Source organism: Penicillium hispanicum (assembly GCF_028827665.1).
Source record: "Penicillium hispanicum strain IBT 35686 chromosome Unknown utg000006l_segment0_segment0, whole genome shotgun sequence".
Classification (NCBI taxonomy): domain Eukaryota; kingdom Fungi; phylum Ascomycota; class Eurotiomycetes; order Eurotiales; family Aspergillaceae; genus Penicillium; species Penicillium hispanicum.
The window spans coordinates 1697837-1722558 of NW_026623198.1; the positions used below are offsets into that span (position 1 = coordinate 1697837).

The window sequence follows — 24722 nt, forward strand, 5'->3', positions numbered from 1 at the left end:
ACACCCCGTAGTCCGAGATGGCCATGTCGCTACGAGGAACCGTCCAAACACCGCTCACCCCCATCGCCATCCGCCCCGATCACATCACCGAGTTCGAGCGGCTACTATACGTGGATCCGAAATATGCCTCGCAATCCGCGGACGAGTACAAGATCAAATACGACAACAACGACCGGGTCCTCTTCACTGTGACCGGCCAGAAGTACAGCAGCCGCCGCGTCCGCGAATTCCGCGACCCGTCGGGCCTGCCGATGTTCGAGTGCGAACGCAAAGCGCGCTCGCCGCTGTGGGGACGCCCGTGGCGAGTGTGTCTGCCGGGCAGCGACGACGAAGACCTGATCTATATCAAGCAGCAGGGCCCGTCGGGGCTGGATTTCACGTTCCGCAATGCGGCCGCGACAGACTCCAAGACGGACGAGGAGAAGATGGTGACGGCGGAGCTGCGGCGCAAGGCGAATGCCTGGTGTGCATACATGGTGCACGTCGGCGGTCGCAAGGTCGTGGATATCCGTGATAGCGTGGAGAGGAATCGGACATTGCCTGGGTCGATTCCCGGGGTGAATGGGGTGCCGATGGCGCCGCCGCGCAGGATCGTCGAGATACTGGTTGCGGACGGCGTTGACCTAGCCCTGGTGCGTTGGTTTATCCTCTTGCATGCATTCAAGTGGATGTACGGTGGCTGACTAGTATTTACTGCAGGCGTCGCTGATGACGGTGATATGTTGTGACATATACTTCAGCCCGGATCCTCCGCCTCGCCGCAGGCTACGGAGTGGGTTCCCGACGTGAAGGAGTGTCGTATAACGAATGAAAGAGATTGACATGCGTGATTCATGGCATTGTGTCGATACGGTCAATTTGGCGTCCATGGATTTTGGTCATCTACTGTACTTTTGAGAGCAGAATGAATTTATACCCGACCTGGATCTCGATCCTAGCTTTCATCTACCACACACCATGACATCCCCGAGTCCGATCAAGTTGGTTTGACTTCCCCCTCTACATGCTCTGCATGCGTGATCTCGTTCTTGTGCATGGTGTTCTCCACATCGGCTCGGCGCTGCTCCTCGTCGACGGAGCCGAAGATCATGTCCATCTCCTCCAGGGTCCGGCCCTTGGTCTCCCTGACAAAGACGAGAACGAAGATTCCCATCGCCGTGCAGAAGATGGCGAACATGAGGAAGGTTTTCCAGCCGATTGAGTTGATGGCATGAGGGGTGAACTCGGTCACGACAAAGTTGAATAGCCATTGAGTGGCCGCCCCGAGACCCACGCCGTACGACCGCAGCCGAGTAGGGAAGATCTATGGAAAGCTTAGTTAGATCTGAAGTGTGACGGGATTCACGCTCATGACGATGAATGCACATACCTCACCCAGGTACACCCACGGAGTCGGGCCCCATGAGAAGGAGTATCCGATAACGTAAAGATAAATCATGGCGACCATAGCAATAGACGGCTGAGAGACGGTGGTGGAGTTCGCGTCTGGGGGGTGAGTGGCCAGCACAGCGCCAATGATGAACATCATCGCGGCCATCCACGCCGCGCCGCCGAGGAGACTATACTTTCGGCCCCATCGGTCGATTCCGATGAGCAAGAAAATGGCCGTCGCCACCACCTTGACGGTTCCGTAGATGCCAGTAGCGAACAAAGACGAGTTGGTCGCACTAACACCGACCGACTCGAAGATTTGAGGCGCGTAGTAGCCGATGCTGTTGGTGCCCGAGAACTGCTGCCAGAGCATGATGAAAAAGGCCAGGAAGATGCGGTAGCGATTGCTCTTCTGCAGACACTCCTTCCAGGTCACGCCCTCCGTGGCCGCCTTTTCTTCTTCGATGGCGGCGAAGATCTCGGCGATCTCCTGCTGCACCTCCTGGCTATCTTCGGGTTCATTGCGGATATACGAGAGGGAGCGGAGGGCCTCCTCCGGGCGGCCTTGTTTCATCAGCCAGCGCGGGGACTCTTTGAGGAAGAAGAGCCCGATGAGCATCAGTCCGCCAGGGACAAGCTGGATCGCGACGGGAATGCGCCACTGGCGGGTGCCTTCCGGGACATGCAGGGCCACGCCGTAGTCCAGCCAGTAGGCGAACGTGCTCCCGATAACCAGGAACTCCTGGAACAGGCCCGCGATCCGACCTCGTTGCTGCGGAGGGCAGTTCTCGCTCACGAAAACGGGGGTGATACTGGACATCCCGCCAATCCCGAGGCCGGCCACTACACGTCCTCCGTAGATCATCCCGATCTCGTGGTGAGAGCCGACCTGGATGGCCGCACCTACCAGGAAGACCACGGAAAAGATCATGAGAGAGTAGCGTCGGCCGAGGCGGTCGTTGATGTATGCCGCGAAGATGGACCCGAAGAAACAGCCCGCCGTCAACAGACTGACGACATTGGACGACACCTGGGCATTCGAGGAGGACGCAAACCCGGATTCTCCGATTGGGAGACCAAAGTCTCTCTTGAAGCTGTCCATGGCCAGCACCGAGCTCATTACACCCGTGTCATAGCCTAGGCGTGAATACGATGTCAGTGCCGCTGTCCCTCGACGATATCCTGACAAGACGAACCAAAGAGCAAGGAGCCCAGATAGGCCACCGAAGTGAGTATATACACTCGGTAATTCTTCAGAAAGCGCGTCTGCGCCATAATGACGGATATGGGTCAAACGCTCTTCACTCCGGATAGGTGGAAGACAAAGAGATAGGAGAACGGCCGGCCGTATACGAACTCCCCGGAAAACATGGAGAACACCGCCAGCCCCTTGGGCGGGATCCTCTTTTATAACCGGGCTGAGGGGTTCGACATGCCAGGGGGGGGGGGGGTTTGCAGCGGCACCAGGGGGGCTTGACAGCCGACTCACGGGTTCGGCTAATGTGCGACGTCAAGGTGCAACAAGCTCGAAGCTGTGCTCGTCCCCGGGCTGCGATCCTGGACCCACGCTCGCCAGGCCAACGGCGAGACGTGAATGGCTCCGCGTCCGGGGTGGAGGAGTCTGGGGACGAATGGGGGGAATTTGGGGAAGCCCGCGGGGAGGAGTGGAGCGCGACGATCTACTCAGTTTTTCCGTCCATTCAACGACGCCGTCCGCTGGTCAGCGCGAGCGAACCGGGGATGCCAGAACGAGCTGTGATTCACGGAAATTCCAGGCGAATCTCCGTCCGTCGGCCCCCCGCTAGAGAATGCTGGCATGTCTCTCGTCTAGCATATAATAGTCTGCAGACCGCGCGTGGTTGGGCGACGCGCGGTTGGAGAAGGTGACCTCATTTCATCGCGACAGATTTCTCCGCCGAGAGATTTGCTTTACATTTACAAATCCATGGTTTGATGTCCATGGATCGAAGCAATTCGTGGGCCATTCTTCATGCCTCGCTTAGTCCACCAAATGCCGTCACCAGAATCTAATTGCCCAGCCACGGACGCTTAAGGCTTCATAGTCACGACAGTGCAGCTGGATCGAAGCAGTCGGTTTCTCGTATTGAGCCACGTTTTTATTGGAGAGCGGTTGTGCTCGGCAGTTCATTCGTATCTACTGTGGGCGGTTATATACACGGGTGGATATCTGTTAAGGTAGGCCTGGGTATGCGTCCTACTATTGAGCCTAAAGACCACTATATCGATCCTCACTAGGATCGATAACCCCAGCCCGGTATATGTAGTGCGCATAGTCCATGACAATTACTCAATTAAGTAGTGTCTGGTCGCTTTAAAGCGCCAGGCCTTACCTTGGTATTAGCCGCTTCAAAGTACTTCACTTATTCACTCTTATCTATAGATATATTTGAGAAATCAATTGAATTTGGAAAGAGGTTCGAGGGACTGTGCTAGACTTGGCTCTTGACTATGGAGGTATTCTATAATTAGATTAAGTCTGCAGCGAATCGTTCGATCTACTGAGTTTTCAAAACTAGGGGGTACAAATTAACGGGGTATCACTTAATATCGGTAAACACGCATAGAAAGGTCACTCGGATCACTTCTTCTCGTTTGCTTACGCACTATCATACACAAACCATCACGGATGCCCTGGGACAGGCTGATTCGAGTGCATCGTTATCGCCCTCGTGTCGATCCATTTCATCGTTGCTCTGGCCCTCGTCAATATTCACGATTCTTTTCCCCTCCGTCGAAGACTCTCGTCTCTTTGTTTGGGTCGTACGCATGGAGTTGACCGCATAGGGAGAGCTTAACTCGTGCGTATCCCTGCTTCTCATCACTCGACCTTGGAAAGCCCGTAGTAAAGATCGAAGACAAGGGATCGAGGCTGTAATGATGACCAAGTATGCCTCGATGTATAGCCAGCGATCGTAGTTGACGGTGGCAATCGTCGGGTCGGTGTCGGAGGTGGCAAGGATACGGGTCTCGATGGCTTTGATGATCGCGGCGACCATGGCACTGATAGAGGTCGGTTAGTTCAAGGCGTGGTGGAATATCACATCGATGAATGCTGCTCACAAAAGGCCCAGACCCAGCAGAGCCACCAAGCCCAACTTGACCCGTAGTTGGAGATTCAGGTTCCAGAAGATAAATGTCGAGAACCCCGCCAGATATAGATCGGTTGTCGCGTTAAACGCTGTGGAGGTTCAGGTCAGAGTCTAGACAATCTCACGCTTACTGCTGTGTAGATTGCTTACCTCCTTGAAAGTATCCGTAATAAGCCTGCACATGAAGATCCCAGCATTTGGCCTTGCCGGCATGCTCCCAGATGGCCGACGCATGCCCGGGACATTGCGAAAAGATAATAACAATGAACATAACATTGACGACCACCTGCAGACCAGCCAGAACCCACAGAATGATGCGGTAGGACAGCCGGGATCCAAGCAGCCCGACGATCAACACAATGAAGGAGATCCGGCCGATAGTCCCGCCTATGATAGCAAAGGTCTGCGTCAAGTAGTCGAACATGATCACTTTCGAGACCGTTGCCGTTGCCATCTCAGTCGCCTCTCGGCCCAGACCATATCGAATAGCCAGCGTGATCAGGATCGATCCAACTGTAGCACAGCACTGGAATCGAGCAGAGAAGTTAATCATGCATCAAGCCAAGTTTCATTGCACAATGACATATTCGATCTGAGAGTGAAGAAAAAAAAAGGCTTGCTGACCAGTGCAAAAGCCATGAGTGCATCGTCCAGACCAAACTTCCCAATCCTCCATTTCGCAATGACCCTGAGGATGACAATCACAATGGCAATTGCTGTAAGAGCCCATACATCCCGTAGCAACTCGGGCCCGGCATTATAGGAGGATGCTCTGCGTGCTAGCGGCATGATGTCGGCGCCCCAGCATTACAGCATAACCGAACAACGGAACTACAGTCCATCGGGAGTCCAGTCGCCCATTAATTCGATGGTTATATGCTGTTAGCCATATCAGTCTGTTATCAAGAGCGACACAAGCAGAGAGTTCCCGTCGGGGACCTCCATATGTTCACTTGGTCTGCGCCCCCGAAACCAGTAGGCTCTGTGGGGTTGAAGATGGTTCGTCGGAGGTCTCCGCGTTCAGCCCGGCAGCGCATGTCAATGATAAGCATCGGCGCGGGCGGCTTTTGCATGCACGGTGCACTTTGGAATGGCTCAATCGCCACTGCCAGGGGCACTGATAACGGCAATCCTAGTGATTGGCTTCCATCTCGTTGTGATATGCAGATATCTTCGCGGCTGCAGCGGTCGGGGGAATCCAAAATCGACCAACGAATGAAGAGCTGAAAGACTTGCCACTTTGAACGCCCTGGAATTTATCGATACGTCAATGATGAGACGGCGCACTCCGTCAACTACATCGATCTCCCAGCAACTAATTGGGAGGAAAGGCATGGGCCGCGCTGGATGGTCTACGCGGCTGTACTGGAGTGGATATTAACATATCCGGGAACCAAGTTGATTGCGGTATAGTGGAATTCAAGAAGACTACAGTCTTCAATATCAAACGAAAGAGATTCTTCTGGGGCAATTGGAGTTAAGCGTGAGACTGTTCATCGTCGGGCTTTGCCCGGAAGATACCATCATGGGCGCGGTCCCCAGATAATGTAAAACAGGTTGATAGGAATCCGAGACCCTTGTTTGAGCTGTCCCTCATAACTCCGCCGCTTCATGCCAATTCCCATCTCGATGTATGTATGCAGCACGTTGAGACCTTCCGTGAATCACGTCCAAGTAGGCTGAATTGCTCAACCAGCATATACCCTGGGGCTTGGATGTGCATGTCTCTGTCACATGCCCATTGAGTCCGTGTACGGCAACGATGCTGCTTGCTGTTAGGGGTATTACAGGCTTGGTGAGTGTTCGTATGTGGGTGTCACATGACCCACACACACTTAAGCTTCCTCTCATGTAGATAGATCCTCTATCATCATCATTCATATGCATGGTCATCCTTCTATCGTACAACCTCACTCTCTCAGGTTATAAGCCCTCCTGCTCGTCTTTAGTAGAGTCTCGCACCTCTACTATGCCCCTCGCTTACACGTGCGCTGGTGACCTCGCCGTCGCTGGTTTTATTTTAACCTCGCTGTCGCTCAGCAGCAGCACTTTTCTGGGCAGTCTTTCGTCCTATCTACCCTTTACCATCTTTAGTATACTCACTCACTGCTGATATGTATCAGCGGAGTCCCTATAGGGTTTATAGTCTGGTTAATAACTCTACCGGAATATATACACACTGTCACGCACCGGCCGATCGTCCACTGCTGCGTTAGCCTTGCTGCCTCAAAGGTAATACTTCTCTTTGTAGCCACAGTCCCTCCAAGCGTGCCTGTCTCTCGTCACTGCTGCCGCACCGGCCTTATACAGGTCTAGAGTCCTTGAGGTGCTTGTCCCGAAAGGTGTGTTGATCAGGGACGCTGACTAAGTCAGTCACTTAGGGATAGCTATCTCTAAGTGAGCTCCTAAGGCCGTTGGATATTGGTTAGGGTATCGAGCAATACGAAGTAGAATAAAGATAAGTCGTATTTCCAATCTAGGTACTCTAAGTAACAATAAGGAATAATTAAGCGCGAAGAACTAAATATATACTAATAAATAAGCGTTCTTATATATCTAGTTCTGTTATATCACTAATAGGCCTAAACCTATCACTGCTATATTAGAACCTATCTTTACTAGGTTCCTTCTTATTATCAATAGATTAAGTTATATAATTTATTGTTTATCTAAATTATAACTTAAAGGTTATTCCTATATAATTTCTAAGTTGATTAGTTATTATTTCTCTATCTTTATACCTTAATATATTGTTAATGCTAGGTCTATAATATTATCCCCTCCTTTTAGGTCTTTATCCTAAAGACTCTTAAATATAGCTATCCTATAAGTGTGTGCCTCTATTTCTGTTTTTCTAATTTTCTTATTATATTATCCTAACTATATCTTTTAAAGCTTTTATTTATAAAAACGCCTTAGCTTATTATATTAAAGATAAAGGATATTAGTCTGTTATTCTTTATAAATATTATATTTATTTTAAATAAATATATATTTATTTTAGCTACTCTGATTATTATAGTAGCTATATAAATAGTAGTGGTTATACTAAATATAAAATATCTTATTTATTATATTCTAATACTAAATAGCACTATCTTGTTTGTTTTTAGTAAGAAATTGCTAAGAAATACTATACCACTTTTACTTAAATTATATATCTTAAATAGTAAAAATCCCTCTTTTAGAACTATATTAAGGATTTTATTATTTAAAAATATAAAGAAATTACTAAATTAGAGGATCTTAAATATTATAAAAAAGAGGAATTAGATTATCTTAAAAAAGAATATATTAAGTCTATTTATTAAAAAGATTATCCTATAAAGAGTATTTATACTGTAAATAAGTCTATTTTATCTACTATATATAATCTTAATAAGATCTTTATAGCTATATTAAAGGGTCCTACTTTAATATAGTTAATTATATCTATTAATCTAATAAGTCCTATAGACTAGACTAATATTAACTTTAACACTTTCTTTACTTTTATCCCTAAAATATCTTTTTTACCTTATAATAATACTATTAAATTAGCTAATAGTAGCCTTTTAGAGTTATAATAGATTCCTATATATTTTTTAAGGTAGGATACCTTTTCTATTTAATTAGGAATTATTACTAACTATTAAACTAGCTATCTTTTATAATAGTTTTAACTTTATATTTATCTTTTATTTTTTTTTAATTTTAATATTAATAGTAATTTATATATCTTTTAGTACTGATTCTAGTAATAATATATAAAATATTAAATAAATTTATTTTATATTTTTTAGTAATTTTAAGTGGTAATTAACTAGTTTTTATCTTTTTTTTAATTATAGATAGTTTTAGTTTTTTATAATCTAATTTCTTATTTAGTTATTTTATTTTAATATTTTATTATAGTAAATAGATCTTCTTTTTTTTTAAGGTTAGGCCCCTTTTTATAGTTTTAGTTATAGTATATTTTTATATATAAGTTAAGAAACTTAATATCTTTTATTATTTATAAATATAATTATTAAATACTAATTATTAATAATTATACTAATTCTATAACTATATAATTACTTTATAGTTTATTAATTAATAAAAGATTATACCTATAATTAGTAAAAAATAGTAATTCTTTTATAGTTAAGTGTATTATATTATTATATATAAATTATATAATTAGTAATAGTCCTATCTAGTTATTCTATTAGTAATTTATATAGTGTTATAGGTACTATTTTAGTGTTTAGTTTATTTATTCTATTTATTTATTTATTTATAGATAGTAAGTTATTAAAAGTCTATAATTAATATCTATTTAATCTATAAATAATTACTATATCTTATTAGTAAATAGCTTATCTCTGTTTAATATAATTTTCTTTAAAGTCCTATAATTTATAAATATATATTATAAAAGAATATTTACTATTTTTTCTATAATAATCTTTTCTATTATTAGGATTATATATATATATTTAGTTAATTTATTTATAATAACTATAACTATATTATATTTTTAGGATTTTAGTAGTTTAGTAATAAAATCTATTATAATTTATTTTTATAGGTATATTAGTACTCCACTTTTCTATATTTCTCTATATAACTAGTATCTTATTAGTTTATCTTACTAATAAGTATTATAGATTATAATATATTATTAAACCTTTTAGTGTATATTTAGAAAGTAATAATTATATAAGATATATTTAATTAGTTTTTTAATCTCTATATATTTATATATTAGTATATTATAATATTATTAGATAATTTCCTTTTTTAATGTTTAAAGTATATAGATTAATCTATAAACTAAGATTAATCTATTATTTTATTTTTTAATTATTTCCTCTAGATCTATATCTAGGATTTTTTATATTTTTATATTATTTTTAGTTACTTCTTTAATCTTTTTAATCTATTTATTATCTATAACTTTACTAGTTACTAAAAGAACTTAATAATTATATATAAGATTTCTTTTAGTGTTTATAGTTAGAATTATAGGTATTACTTCTTTAGTCTTTTTTTTATAGTCTAGTTATTAATTTAAAGTATCTATTTAGCTATTGCTTTTTTTATGATAATATTTAATTCTACAATTATATTATAAAAGGACTTTTATTTATCTTATCTATTTATAAATAAATTCTTTTATTATTATAAAAAATATTAAATTCTTATAATTTAATTTTACTATTATAATATATTTTACTTTTTTTAAATATAGTCTCTAGATTTTAAATATTAATACTATAGTTAATAGTTTTTTATTATAAATATTATAATTAAGCTTTATTTAGATTATCTTTTTAAACTAAAATATAATTAGTTATAGTTTTTTATTATCTTTTAGTTAAATTATTCTTATTTCTAATATATAATCTAATATATCTATTTTAATAGTTATTAACTTCTTTAAATTATAGACTACTAATATTATTTATTCTATAAATAATTATTTTAGTTTATTAAATAATTCTTAGACTTTATTATTTTATTTTTAGTAATTATTTTTCTTTATTATTTTATTAAATCTAACTATAATTTTTCTAAAATTATAGATATAATTCTAGTAGTAATTATATAGTCTTATAAATTATTATACTTTTTTAAGGTTTTTTAGTATTAACTATTTAATAATACTTTATACCTTTTCTTTTTCTATACTAAATCCTTTATTACTAATTATATACCCTAAAAACCTAGTTTTTTAGATATAAAATTTATATTTCTTTAGTTTAAAAGTCACTATAGCCTCTTTAAGCTTTTAAAGGATTTTTTTATTATATTTAATATATTCTTCTATAGTCTTAGAAAATACTAAGATATTATTAAGATATACTACTATAAAGATATTTAGATATTTTTTTAATATATTAAAAATAAATCACTAAAATATAGTTAATATATTAATAAGTTTAAATAGTATTACTATATATTTAAAGTATTTATACTTTATTTAAAATACTGTTTTCTATTTATTATTTATTTTAATCTATAGTTAATTATATATATTAATAATATTATATTTTATAAAATATTTTACTTTATAGATTTAATTTTAGATCTTTTTAATTAAAGATAATAGATATTAGTCTTTAATAGTAATTAAATTTAATTATTAATAATCTATATAAAATTATAAACTTCTATCTTTTTTCTTTATAAAGATAATAGAATATCTAGCTAATAATAATAATTTCTAGATATAACCTTTCTTTAGATTTTTATTAATATATATTTATAATATTTCTGATTTAAACTTTAATAATTAGTAGATTAATTAAAATATAAATTTTTTACCTTTTTTAATCTTAATCTTATAGTTAAATAGATTATATTTTAGTAATTTACTATCTTTTAGTAACTTAAATATATTTTAGTACTTATAGTACTTTTTAGGTATCTATATTTCTTTTTTAGTTATATAAAAGGTTTTTAATTTATAATTTATTATAATATATTCTTTTAGCTTATTATTAGTTATTTCTAATAATTATTTTATTATTATAATAATACTAATATCTATAGTTTTATTCTATATCTTATCTCTAGGCTACTAACTCTATTTAGCTTTATACTTATATAGATTATAATAGATTTTTACCTTTTTAGAGCTAGGCTTTTTATTACTTAATATCTTATATCTAGTCTATCTCACTTTAGTTTATTTATATTTATAGTTCTTAAAGTAAATATTATTATACTGCTAATAAATCTTTAAATTATATTATTTTAGCTATAGTACTTTAATTACTATATTATATTATTTTAATCTAGTAATATTAAAATATATTTCTTTTTTATAGTTTCTAATAATTATTTAGACCTATTCTATATAGTAGATAATTTCTAGTCTTAGTTTTTACCTATATAGCTTAATAATTAATATAATTTAATTCTTCTAGATTATTAGTATTTAGTATTTAGTACTAAACTATAGGTTTATAAAGTTTTTTACTGCTCTAAAATTAAATATAACTTAAATAGGAATACTACTTTTTTTAGAAATTATTATTAAGATTTTAGCCTTTATATATTTTCTTTATATAGTAGCTACTAATTACTGTTTTTTTTAGTATAATTTTTATATATACTATAGTAGCTTTAGATTAATTCTACTATAATCTATTTTACTAATTATATAAATTATATATAATTTATTATAGTATTTAATTATAGCTTTTAAGTTATATTTTAGATATCTTATATATTTAATATATATATAGTCTTTTTATATATATAGATATATTCTTTTTATATTTTTAATATATAATACTAACTTATTACTATTAGATTTATTATAAAATATTTTTTATAGATCTTTTATATATAGTGTACTATCTAGATTATTTTTTTAGCTAAACTACTCCTAAGTTTCTAGATATTTATTTTTAAAAGAGTTTTAAGGTATTAAAAATATTTTATTAGTTTTTTAGAATAATAGAGTTTTTTAGATTTTTAAGGTTTTTAGCACTTTTATAGATATTTTTAGGATATCTATTCTTTATCTTTTAGATTCTTTTTTTAATAGCTTTTAAGAATTAATTATCTAATAATTATTTTAGATCTTTTTTTAATTTATTTCTATTTCTTAGCTTATTTATAAAAACTATTTTTATTTATTATACTTTTTAAACTATAAATTAACTAAGGTTCTAAAATTTATTTTTTTTCTAAGCCTCTATCTCTTATTTATATTTAAAGTCTAGCTATAGTAAGTTTTTATACTTTAGCTATATTATTTACTTTTTTTTAGTATTATAATCTTTATTATTTTTAGATATAGATTATCTATTATCTAGTATTTTATTAATAGCTTATAGCTTTTATAGCTTAGCCTCTTTATTAAGTGATTTATAAAGTCATCTAAAGATATTAATATATTTTTTAACTTTTTTATAGGCTAATTCTGCTTTTTATTATTTAGTTAACTGCCTTAAATTAATAATATTAATATTTTTATATATTAAGGTTTTTAGTTAATTTATATCTTTTATTTATTCTTAATATATTTTTTTAATTTAATTAATATCTTTATTAATCTTATTTAAGCTCTTTTTAATCTTTTAAATATTTTTATTTACTATTATAGTAGTTTTTTATTATAAATTTTTATAGTTTTATAGTTTATTTATCTAATTACTTTAGATTATATTTAATAGTTATTTTATATTATTTAATACTATTTATTTAATTTTAGGCTTTAATACTTTTTTTAGGGCTTATTTATTTATTTAGATTTATTTATTTTTTATATAATATTTTTCTTTTTAGATCTTATACAGTATTTATTTAGCCTTCTTAGCTTTCTCTGTTTTATTTTTAGAGCCTTTATAGATCCTATTAAATACTTTCTATATTTTTATAGAATATCCTTTCAATATCTAATATATTAGTTTTAGGTTTTATCCTAGGTTCTACTTAGTATTAAGTTCTTAACTTAGTTTATCTTATATTATATAAAATATCTTTACTTTTATAGTTTTAGTTATATTATATACTCCTCTTTTCTAGATAGTATAAATCTATTATAGCTTTTAGTTATTTACTTTATTTTTATATTCTTTTATTATATAGCTTAGTTTACTATATTTAAAATAAAGCTTTTTTTTTATATTATTTCTATTTTTTAGTAAAGAGTTTTACTATATTAAGTTTTATTAGTTATAGTTTATAAAGATTATTATAAATCTTTTTAGACTATTATAGTCTTTACTTACTTTTTTACTAATAATATTTATTATTCTAGTATTATCTATTATATTATATTTTATTTCACTAAAGCTTTTATTTATATAGTTAATTATTAAATTTAACTACTATCTTAATTATTTTTGATAATTTAGTAAATTAATTAATCTATATTAATTTATTTTTAATTTCTTCTTTAAGACCTTATTTAAATAACTAGATATATATATTATTATTATAATCTAGATATAATATAATCTATTAGAATTTAGTAGTATATATATTTACTGAGCTAGTTTATTAGATTTATTTAAGTCTTTTTTTAGCTATTTACTGAGTATTAATATCTCTAAAAATTTATTTAAGCTTCCTTTTAAAGATTTAGTATATAGTAAATATCTTTTTTATTATATTACTTTAATCTTTTATAGGCTTTTTATTAAATTCTTAAATATAAAGCTTAAACTATTTAAAGGCTTATCTTTAGAGATATATAGATATATATATTATTTTATCCACTTTTTCTATATAATTAATAATATATAACTATATATTTATTTATATAAGGAATAATTGTAATTTAGCTTAATCTCTATAAAAAAAGTCTAATTTAGTTTTATTGCTAATAGCTATCTATATATTAGCTAGTTTTATAGCTAAAAGACTATATCTATTAATTTAGTATTAGTAAGAGATAATAATAATATATATCTAGCCTATCCTCTTTCTATATTGCTAATACTGTTACTTCCTACTATTATTAGATTATAGTTAGTAATAGGGTATTAATTATCTTATTAATTTCACTTAAATCCTAAATTTTAGCGCTTAATATATTATATACTAGCTAATTATATACTGCTATATTAGCTTTACTACCTTAAAGATAATACTTCTTTTAGTAGCTATAGTCCTTCTAAGTATATCTATCTCTTATTACTGCTACTATACTAGTCTTATATAGGTCTAGAGTCTTTAAAGTGCTTATCCTAAAAAGTGTATTAATTAGGAGCGCTAACTAAGTTAGTTATTTAGAGATAGCTATCTCTAAATAAGCTTCTAAGGCTATTGGATATTAATTAGGGTATTAAACAATATAAAGTAAAACAAAGATAAGTTATATTCCTAATCTAGGTGCTCTAAATAACAATAAGGAATAATTAAGTATAAAGAACTAAATATATACTAGTGAATAAGTATTCTTATATATCCAGTTCTATTGCATCACTAATAGGCCTAAACCTATCACTGCTATATTAGAACCTATCTTTGCTAGGTTCCTTCCTATCATTAATAGGTTAAGTCACATGATTTATTATTCATCTGAATTACAATCTGAAGGTTATTCCTATATAATTTCCAAGTTAATTGGTTATTGCTTCTCCATCTTTGTGCCTTAGCATGTTACTAACGCTAGGTCTGTAACACACACACTTATCTCACTAGTTAATTTTACGTTAACTATCTATCCTATTATTTTTTTGATGCTGGATTTAAACTCTATATAGTTAGTTCTACTAGAGCACTAAGTTTTAGCTTAATTTATTAATAAAATACTTTGCTGTCGTGATTCCTTATAAATTTATTGGTCTATACTAATCTATACTAGATTTCTATCTAATTAAGGATTTAAAAAGATATAATCTTCTTTATTTAACTAATTAGCTTCTATACTACTTTTTTATTATTATAGGTAAAGAGAAGATCATTAATACTATACTAAAGCTCTAAAGAGCTATAAATTAGTATCTATAAATATATACCCTATATATTATACTTAATATCTAAGATAAAGAACTCTAGTATATTATTACTAGCTAAAATTAGTTAGTTTATTAAAATCTAGTTACTATACTATTTTAGATAAAGATAATTTATTATATAGCTTTTTAACTTAATAAATCTAAGAACTAAGTTATTATTAATAATTAGTCTAACTAGGTATAAAAGTATATAATAACTTTTAATAAAGAATATTAGATCTAGTGATCTCTTTAAAACTAAGCTTTTTATCTATTTAATACTATCTTAGATAATAATTTATAATTATTTATTACTAAATATAATTTTACTGCTAAAATATATTAATTACTAGTTATTAATTTTAGTATTACTATATCTAATACATTTTTAACCTACTATAATAAATAGATTTTATACTATTATTATAGAAACAGTAGTAACCTTATTTAATTTATTACTAAATAGTATTATCTTCTAAATAAATTAGTTAAGACCCTTAGATTTATTTAGTATCTTTTAGAATATTAGCAGTTTAGCTAGTTTATAACTACTATATATATAGTATTAAAGACTAAACTATAGTTTTAAACTTTTAAACTTAATCTAATAAAACCTAGTTTTATAGAGTATATATATACTGATTTTTTTAATTATAAGATATATAAGAAGTATCTAATTACTATATTAGTTTTTATTTAGTAATAGAAATCTAAGAAGAAGGACTTAAAAGATAAAGATAATAAAAAAAAGAAGTTTTATTAGTATATATATTATATTTAAAAAGTTAGTTATACTAAGGCTAAATACTTTTTTAATCCTAAAAACACTAAAAAAGATTAATCTATAACTTTTTTATAATAGAATTAGTCTAAATATAGAGGATATATTAATTATAGATCTTATTAGAGTAGTTATTATACTATTACTATATTAATATAGGACTATATTTAAAAAATTAATAATAATAATTTACTATAGCTATCTTAATAATTCTTAAACATTATTTATATATAAATTATCTATATTTATATACTTATTCTATCTATTAATAATAGTAATCTAGAAATTAACTAATAGATACTAGATTCTAGTATATTTAATTATATAATACTATATTGCTTAAATTTTGTTAATTTTAATAAATATTATATCTTAGTTTTTATAGCTAATAATACTATTTAATATACTAAAAAGTATAATAATATTACTATCTCTGTTTAAAATTAGTATTTTAATTACTAAAATAAACTTTTATTAATTATCTTAAAGAACTGCTAATTAATATTAATAATAGTATTTAATCTAATCTTTTACTATAAGCTTTATAATAATAATTATATCTTTTCTGTCTTTAGTTTATATACCTTATTAATTAATAAGATATCTAATAAGATTATAGTTATTAGCTATAAAAAGAATTCTTAATACTAGATTATAACTAGTTCTAATATATAATTAACCTATCTTATAAGAGCTAATCTATTTATTTATTTAGTATCTATATTAAATACTAAGAGTTTTAAACCTATCTTAATAGACCTTATATATTACTATATATACTATATTAGTAAATATAAAGTCTATTATATATTAGAATATATAAATAGAATTATTATTAAAAAGGACTTAGCTTTTAAATATCTTTATTTACTATATCTATTTAGAAAAGGTTATTTATTTTTATTTAGTTAATCTAAGCTTATTTATATTTATCTAGGTAATATAGTTTATATTAATATATAAGGACCTATTAATATCACTGCCTATAGAGGCTATTATTTCTATATATCCTTTGATAATAACATTTTACTTCTATTAAGTCTATCTTCTCTATATAAAAGATAAGATTATATAGTACTTCTATAACCTTAATATTTACTTTAAAATCTAATTTAGCTATTAAATTAAATATATATAGGGTAATAATACTTATAAATATAATTTATTTATTAATTACTACTAAATATATAGAATTAAATAGGACCTTATACTACTTTATATATTATAGCTAAATAGTATTATAAAAGTAAAAAATTACTAGCTTATTAAGCTATTTATTATAGTAATATCTAAATATTAAATTTTAAAATATCTCTAGAAAGAGCTATTATTTAATATAAACTATACTATAAATAGATTATAATATTTAAAAGTAGATATAATACTATATAAAACCTTTTATAGTAAATAACTAAACTTATCTAATTTATATATACTAAGGTACTAAGTATAGTATCTTATCCTAAAGGAAAAGTATATAACTAAGCTATCTCTTTATATAGCTAAAGATTATCTATTAAATTATAACTATAATAGTTTATATTATATTTATAATATATATTTAAAAAAGATAGTAATCTTTTATTATATTATTTTTTAGAAGTTAACCCTATAAGAGCTTTTATACCTTAACTATAATCTAGATACTCTATCTAGGTATACTAACCTTTATCTAGAAAAGATAAAAACCCTACTAGATTATAACTAATTAGTAGCTTACTACTATATATTTATTAACTTTATTAACTAAAAGTCTTTTAAATTAGTAATTTATCCTATATAAAAACTATCTACTTTAATAGCTATATAACCTATATTACTAATACTAATCTTAATTAACTAAATATTTATATCTCTAGGATCTATATACTATTTACCTATTATTTTTAACTTTTATATTCCTATTACTTATATATTATTATCTAAATATACTTATATACTAAATACTACTTTAAAAAAAGAGATAATATTACTAAAAGAAGTTTTAAATAAAGTTTAGTTAATAAAGATTACTACTAAAAAGATAAAACTCTATAATACTAAAATAAAAAAGGGTAATAAATTAGTCCTAGTAATCTTTTTTAAATTACCTAAAAAAGGCCTTTAATATTTAGTATATATTTAGGAATAAACACTTTATTAATAAACTATATCTATATATATTAAGGATATTATTAATAAAGCTTATTTAATCTTATAATCTATTAAATTAACTAGTTAAGATTTAATTAAAGTTCTAAACTTATAGTATAAAACTATATATTTATATAAAAAAGCAAAATAGCTAGTTACTACTAAAAAAGAACTATAGTATTAATACTTAAATAGAATCTAGTAAATTATTAACTAAGTCTATAAAAAAAAGACTCTTTCTCTTTAATAAGTATTTAAGATTAAAACTAATAATACCTATAAAACACACTTAATAATATATAGTTTTAAATAAACGCTACTAAACTATAATAAGATCTATTTAGTTACTATTAAATCTATTTTAATAAAAATCTTTATAGCTATCACTATAGTATTAAACTAAAAGGTTTATTATATAAACTATATTATAGTATTTTTTAATACTAAACTAAAATAAAAAAACTATCTTAGTAAAATAGGATAGCTAATTAAGACCTTTTATAGATTAAAATAATCTCTTTAGGAGTAATATAATCTAATTTCTAGTATCTTAATTACACTTAGTTTTATACACTTCTAATCTAATAATTTAGTCTTTAATCTTTATATAACTAATTACTATATCTATATATTTATCTTTATAGATAATATACTAATTCTATTACTAACTAATTTAAATATTAACTAGATAAAGACTAATCTTATTTATTATTTTAATCTAACTAATAATAAATATATTAAATAGTTTACTAGTATTAATATTAATTTTAGAGCTAATAAATTAATTTATCTTTATTAAATATTCTATATAGATAAGATTCTAGTATATTTTAGTATAATAATCTATAAATTAGTGCTAACTCTTTTTATTAATAAAAATATTCTATAACCTTTTTAATTAATAGCTTTTAGTAATAATATTAACCTATATAGGAAAATAGTTAAATCACTTATATAGTTAATAATCTTAATAAAATTAGATATTGCCTATACTATTACTAAACTTATATAGTATATATATAATCCCTTTTAGGATTATCTAATTACTCTTTATTATATCTTTTAATATCTTTCTAGCACTAAGACCCTAATAATTATTTACTATCCTATATTAATTAATAGCTTATTTAGCTACTATAATACTAACTAAATAAGATAATATTTTAAAGACTATATATTAACCTTTAGCTATATCTTTAAGTTTACTAATAGCCTTATTACTTAGATATTAAAGAAACAGACCACAGTTACACTAAATAGTATAGAAGCTAAATATATTACTATATTATTTTTTATTAGGAAGTAATATAGATTTAACAGTTCTTTAATAAGATAAAACTCTCTAAACTAATACTATAATCTATATCTATCTATAGAGATAATAAAAGATATCTTAATTTAACTAGAAATCCTAAATTCTATCAGTATATATATTATATTGCTATTAAATAGTATTATATATATAACGAGGTGCGCAAGCTTATCTATATATTCTAATAGGTCTCCTCAGTTAAATAGGTCGCCAATAGTTTAACTAAACTACTTAAACGGACTAAATATAACCGTTTTATTAGCTTACTAGGTCTCACGACCTAAACTGCGCTTTCCTACGCTGATTCCTGGCCTCTGATTGGCCAGATTAAATTGTATACTCGATAGACGTCGATATTATCTGTATCTACAGCTCGGTAGCTAGGGGGGTGTTCGTATGTGGGTGTCACATGACCCACACACACTTAAGCTTCCTCTCATGTAGATAGATCCTCCATCATCATCATTCATATGCATGGTCATCCTTCCATCGTACAACCTCACTCTCTCAGTGAGTTGGAGGAAACTCAATCATTTTCAACTGCCTCATTAGCCGGACGGTATAGCTCCCGTATTCCGCAAATCTGTTGTGAGGCATCCATCCTCGAACTGTGCTAGAGGCTCTTCATTGCGAGTGCGTCCGCTGTGAGAGAGTGGAGAGTTGGAGATTTTTGGCCACGAGGGTGATCTGACTTTATATCAGTTGCTATTGTTTTTTTTAGGACCCGCCATTTTGCTTGAGCCCAGACGAGTAAGCTCCCTTGGATTAGTGCAGCCACCTGGGATTCGTCTATGAAAGGAGTATATACTGGTCTAAATGAGACACTCAGGCGGTAAATGTTGGCGTGTTGCGCTTGAGACTTGCTACAGCACCTGGGCAGTCAGGCCTCGTAGTAACTAATTCCATCATGAGCTCTGTAGATCTTTGGTTCAACGTCTGATATCACACAAGTAACACAATTGACGCGGTAGCTACAGGCCTGAAAGCCCACCAATTCGTATTGGATTGAGAAGAATCTGGAGAACTAGTACTGGCTACGTATATGTCGACCTCAGCTTGAGACAAGCTGCTGCAAGAATCAGGAGCCGACTAAAGTCCAGAAATGCAAGCTCAGCACCATATCAGAAGCGATTTTCGGCTCATACGTACAATGTCCACGACAGACAGCATGCTGTGGTATCCCGGCCCGCGATCAAAACATTCAAGAGTTGATCACGGAGGTCCTTCAAGCTTGCAGACTCTTCAGCAATCTGCACGATGAACCCGTCTTGTTTTGTCCTGTGTCGGCCGGTATTTTCTAAATCCAAGTCCTTGACGTACCTTTCAACAAATCGGTGCACATTAGCACACGCCTTGCGGAACGACGGCGGGCTATAGAGAAAATGCCACGGTGCTATACGAAAGCGTTTGGCCAGGCCTTCTTGGGCAATGTTGAAGCTCTCTGCGAAGATCTTGTTCTCTTGGTACTGATCGATACTTGCCCTCAAACTATAGACTGATCGGCCAAACAGTAGAGCCGTTGCAGCATCCAAGGTCAGATCAAAAAATAGAGGCTGGAGATCAACAACCCCGCTCGAGGGGAGGAGATTGATCAGGTTGTCGACATGCTCGCGAAAGTGGTCCAGGTTTTGAGACTGAACGCGAAGGAATTGCTTTCGCAGAAGGTCTCGTGAATGTTTCCATGCTCGTCCTTCTGCAGTGAAAATTCCATTTCCCAGCAAGGGTGCAAAGATTTGAGGCCTGGCACCAAACCCGTAGTCTGCCACGCCTGATCCGGCCTACTATTGCAGATGTTGAAACGGTTACTCCTCCCTCGCCTTTCTGCCAGAATTTGCCTAACATTTTAACAATAGGGAGACAGGCAACTCAGCTCAGTCGATGGCCATTCAGATGACATCGAACCCAACAGGGGCTATTCCAGCTCGAGGGATGCTCAAAGCCAACTTATCTCAGGAGGCATCACTGGGATTGTGGAGCTCATTGACGACGGGACTGCGCTCAAGGCACCAGTCCGTACGAGGAGATTCCTAGTGATGAGGTTGAAAGTCTTTATACACAGAAAGAATTCCCCGATATATCTAGTTTACCATGTGGACAAATCATCAAACAATGTTGGCTATCTCAAGTCGATTCAGCGGCGGCTGTGCAGATTGCCATCCAGGATATCATTTCTCGCACAGTCAACGTCAGCTATATCCCTGATCTCGATGGTTTGGACACTGCTCAGGGTATGTTGATTGACCCATTGGTTTGTCCTTAGGGTTGGGGCAGTCCACGCCGCTCTGTCTTGCATTAGGACATCTGTGCAGACCAATGATAGATGACAATTATGACTCTTGTCATGCTGGAGAAATGCAGCTCTGAATACTCCATTGGAGTAAACCTTTGCTGGTAGCCCTACGTAACAGGACACGCAAAAAAGTGCTGTATTTCTATTTGAGCGCACGTTCATACGACATGTGCTGCGGTATGTTTTCGGCCTCGTTCTAAGCGCCGAATGTGATGAGCACGACAGAGTGTCGACTTGTCCGTCGAGGAGCTCATTAGGCCTCAGGAAGCCAAGCGGATCCAATATGCCTTTTGTCTTATCCACGGGCCTCGGCAGTCAGTCTTGTAGATCTGATGAGAGGCGAGACAAATATCGGCATTTTTAATGAAGCTGGAAGATGATGAACCTGTGGTTGCTGGTGCTCTTGGCCTCAGGCAAATAGCTTTCTCTTCTCAAATCGCGCTCGTTTATTCCGCAAGTCGGACTTCTCACCAAACCTCTCACCCCAATTCCATTCATGTGTCCACGTTCGCCATCTTGCTCTTCCGCACACCATACGACCACATCGACGTTGGAAGATGGCTACCATTCCTGCGCATGTGCTGGATGTTATCACAAACCAGTTTGCACCACTCATGAAGAAAGTTCATTTGTATCTCTTCTGGGAAGGCCTACCCTACCGACGCGACTCACACAGCAATGAGCATGGTTCTTGAGCAAGGGAATGGTGATTGATCCTAAGTGTCGCAATGGTTGGATATTCTCCTATACTATCATGGGCTGCGATGGGCCTTTTGCTGTTCAAAATTCGCTCCGGATTATGCTATCAATGACCGACCGGTCAATTAAGGTCAACCCCATTTCAATCAACGGCCAGGCGCAGTCAATTGAAAGATCGGGGTCGCAGATTCACTTGCAGCTGCGCTTATTCCCTTGAAATGCATCTCGCCAGCACATTTCAACAGATGGGCTCAGCCTCCTCCCTGGTCGGCCGTCGGACGAGCAATACGGGCGCGGTCGAGTTCGCCCGTCGCGAACGCGCGTAGCATGGCGCTAGGCTGCGCTAGCCTCATCCAGCGTGGTCGGCTCCTGTTGATGTTGAAGATATCTCGAGGGAGATCGGTCTCTATTGACTGTCGAGACCTTGGGGCCTTATACATTGGTCCAATTTCCCAGCACCGGGGGCGTTCCATCGCATTCACCATCTCAACCTCCCTCTCTCTCTCGCCCACTCGCCATGCCGTTCGCTTCGCTCCGCAACTTGCACTCGCAATGGTTTCCACCATCGCCCAAGTTCACGGAGAAGGACCTACCATGTCAGAAAGACCGGGTCTTTCTGGTGACCGGCGGCAATGCGGGTGTGGGATTCGAGCTGTGCAAGATTCTGTATGGCACAGGGGCGACAATCTATATGGCCAGTCGCTCCAAGGTGAGCCATTCCGATCTCAACTTCAGCAGAACAAGTCCAGATTAATCATTCACCAGGAAAAAGCCGAGGCGGCGATTTCCGCCATTAGCGCAGCATCGCCAGCTCCAAGCAACCCGGGTCGCATCCAGTTTCTGCGCCTGGATCTCAATGACCTGAATTCCGTCAAGGAGGCCGCCGCGACCTTCGCGCAGCAGGAGACCAAGCTGGATGTGCTGTGGAACAATGCCGGGACCGGAGCCAACATGGTCCAGCCGGGCGCCAAAACACAGCAGGGCTTTGAGGCGATGGTCGGCATGCACTGCATCGCCACTTTATTGTTCACCGAGCTGCTCCTTCCGCAGCTCCGCGCGGCTGTGGCATCCAGCACGCCGGGATTCACCCGGGTGGTTTGGACCGCGAGTTTCTTGGCCGAGGGCGCGTCGCCCCCAAATGGAATCGACTTCAGCGCCCTTGGCCGTGGTACGTCCGACCGCACTCGCAACTATGCCGTGTCCAAGGCCGGGACATGGATGATCGGCCGTGAGTATTCTCGACGACACAGGGATGAGGGCATCGTCAGCGTGATCCAGAATCCCGGCAATCTCAGGGCTGGCACCTACGCTGGCGTTTCTCCCATCGCCATGTTCTTCATCAACCCGGTGCTCCACGACCCCAAGTTTGGGGCGTATACGGAGATGTACGCGGGCCTGTCGTCGGAGATCTCGCAGGAGACAAATGGGGCCTATGTCATTCCGTGGGGACGAATTCGACCGGACGAGGCTTGTCCCCGGAAGGACATTGTCCAGGCAATTGTCCCGTCCGAGCAAGGAGGGTTGGGATACGCGAGTAAATTCTGGGATTGGTGTGAAGAGCAGTGGAAACCATTTGTATAGCGAGGATATGCTTGTGAACTTTGTGAAAAACGGTAAAATGATAGATTGTCTTGCGCGTGTTACCTCTCCTGATGATCAGCTCTACCTGGTTTCGAACATCAAGTCTTGATCACCATCCCAATATTCAAGAGTCGAAACAGCAAGTCCACGCGGATTCAACTTTGTGGAGACGACTGACTCGATGACGGCCACTTTCAGCCTTCATGGCGCGTTATATCACCATGAAGGCTTCTCTCCGGCCGCATCTTGAGCGAATGATGCGGAGTCCCGTTTGGGAAATATAAAAGCAGTCTGCGTCTTGAGAAAATCTTGAAGAAAAATTCCTGGCTATCAGATTTCTAGTCTTCTCACGGACGCGTTGAATACATATTTTCTCGCTGAGCCATGGGGTCTTCACTCCTCTCCGCACGAGGACTGCTGTTTGCAACTCTCGGTCTGTTCATCGCAGGGACTGAATGCGCTACCATTACCGTTTCCAACAGCCTCCTGCTAACCCAAGTCGCTGGATCAATCGCGCTGCCAATATTCACCTTCTCAGCCAGCGGGACTCACACCGCAAAGGGATATACTACCCAGCAGGCTAACGTGACTAGCGTAGAAGGCATGCAGCAGGACTGCGACAACATCAACCTCAACCGAAAGCTCGCCTCCGACTTCCGCAGCGACGTGCTCGGCCCGGGCGTCAAGGGCTTCTTCTACAAGTGCGAGAAGACTCGTCCTGATACCAACTTGTACTGGTTCACTATCAGCTCGGCCGATCCGACGCCGATCAACAAGCTGTGCAGTCCCAATACCCAATCGTCCCCGACCAGCAGCACAACACCTGGTTTCTGGACGAGCCTTTCAACTGTACTCAGCGCAGTGCTCCAGTCTGACTTTGTACATCGTGCTTATACAGTTGCTTGGACCCCACGGTATCAAAAGATAGCTCAAGGGACGTCGCAATCGCTGGATTTGCAACGGTGCACAACTCCCCTCGATGGCTTGCCGTCCACACGATCATGACGGCGAATGTATATAA

The 24722-nt window shown here is 34.7% G+C and overlaps 6 protein-coding genes across 6 annotated transcripts; 3 read left to right on the forward strand and 3 right to left on the reverse strand.

Annotated features, from left to right (window-relative positions):
- Positions 1-17: 17 nt before the first annotated feature.
- N7459_006964 (uncharacterized protein) lies at positions 18-683 on the forward strand (the record flags this gene model as incomplete). Its single annotated transcript, XM_056946132.1, has 1 exon — positions 18-683. The coding sequence occupies one exon, from the start codon at positions 18-20 to the stop codon at positions 681-683; it is 666 nt and encodes a 221-aa protein (XP_056798131.1).
- Positions 684-976: 293 nt separating this feature from the next.
- Positions 977-2473, reverse strand: N7459_006965 (sugar porter family MFS transporter; the record flags this gene model as incomplete). The annotated part of the gene is made up of 2 exons (XM_056946133.1): positions 977-1303; positions 1370-2473. The coding sequence occupies 2 exons, from the start codon at positions 2471-2473 to the stop codon at positions 977-979; spliced, it is 1431 nt and encodes a 476-aa protein (XP_056798132.1).
- A 1537-nt stretch (positions 2474-4010) lies between these two features.
- Positions 4011-5270, reverse strand: N7459_006966 (uncharacterized protein; the record flags this gene model as incomplete). Its single annotated transcript, XM_056946134.1, has 4 exons — positions 4011-4392; positions 4453-4570; positions 4632-5007; positions 5106-5270. Coding segments are annotated over 4 exons (1041 nt in total), but the record flags the coding sequence as incomplete, so codon positions are not given.
- Positions 5271-20165: 14895 nt separating this feature from the next.
- Positions 20166-21112, reverse strand: N7459_006967 (uncharacterized protein; the record flags this gene model as incomplete). The annotated part of the gene is made up of 3 exons (XM_056946135.1): positions 20166-20220; positions 20281-20909; positions 21095-21112. 3 exons carry the CDS (start codon positions 21110-21112, stop codon positions 20166-20168), a joined length of 702 nt encoding a protein of 233 aa, XP_056798134.1.
- A 1525-nt stretch (positions 21113-22637) lies between these two features.
- Positions 22638-23701, forward strand: N7459_006968 (Short-chain dehydrogenase/reductase SDR; the record flags this gene model as incomplete). The annotated part of the gene is made up of 2 exons (XM_056946136.1): positions 22638-22829; positions 22886-23701. 2 exons carry the CDS (start codon positions 22638-22640, stop codon positions 23699-23701), a joined length of 1008 nt encoding a protein of 335 aa, XP_056798135.1.
- A 384-nt stretch (positions 23702-24085) lies between these two features.
- Positions 24086-24706, forward strand: N7459_006969 (uncharacterized protein; the record flags this gene model as incomplete). Its single annotated transcript, XM_056946137.1, has 1 exon — positions 24086-24706. One exon carries the CDS (start codon positions 24086-24088, stop codon positions 24704-24706), a length of 621 nt encoding a protein of 206 aa, XP_056798136.1.
- Positions 24707-24722: the final 16 nt, after the last annotated feature.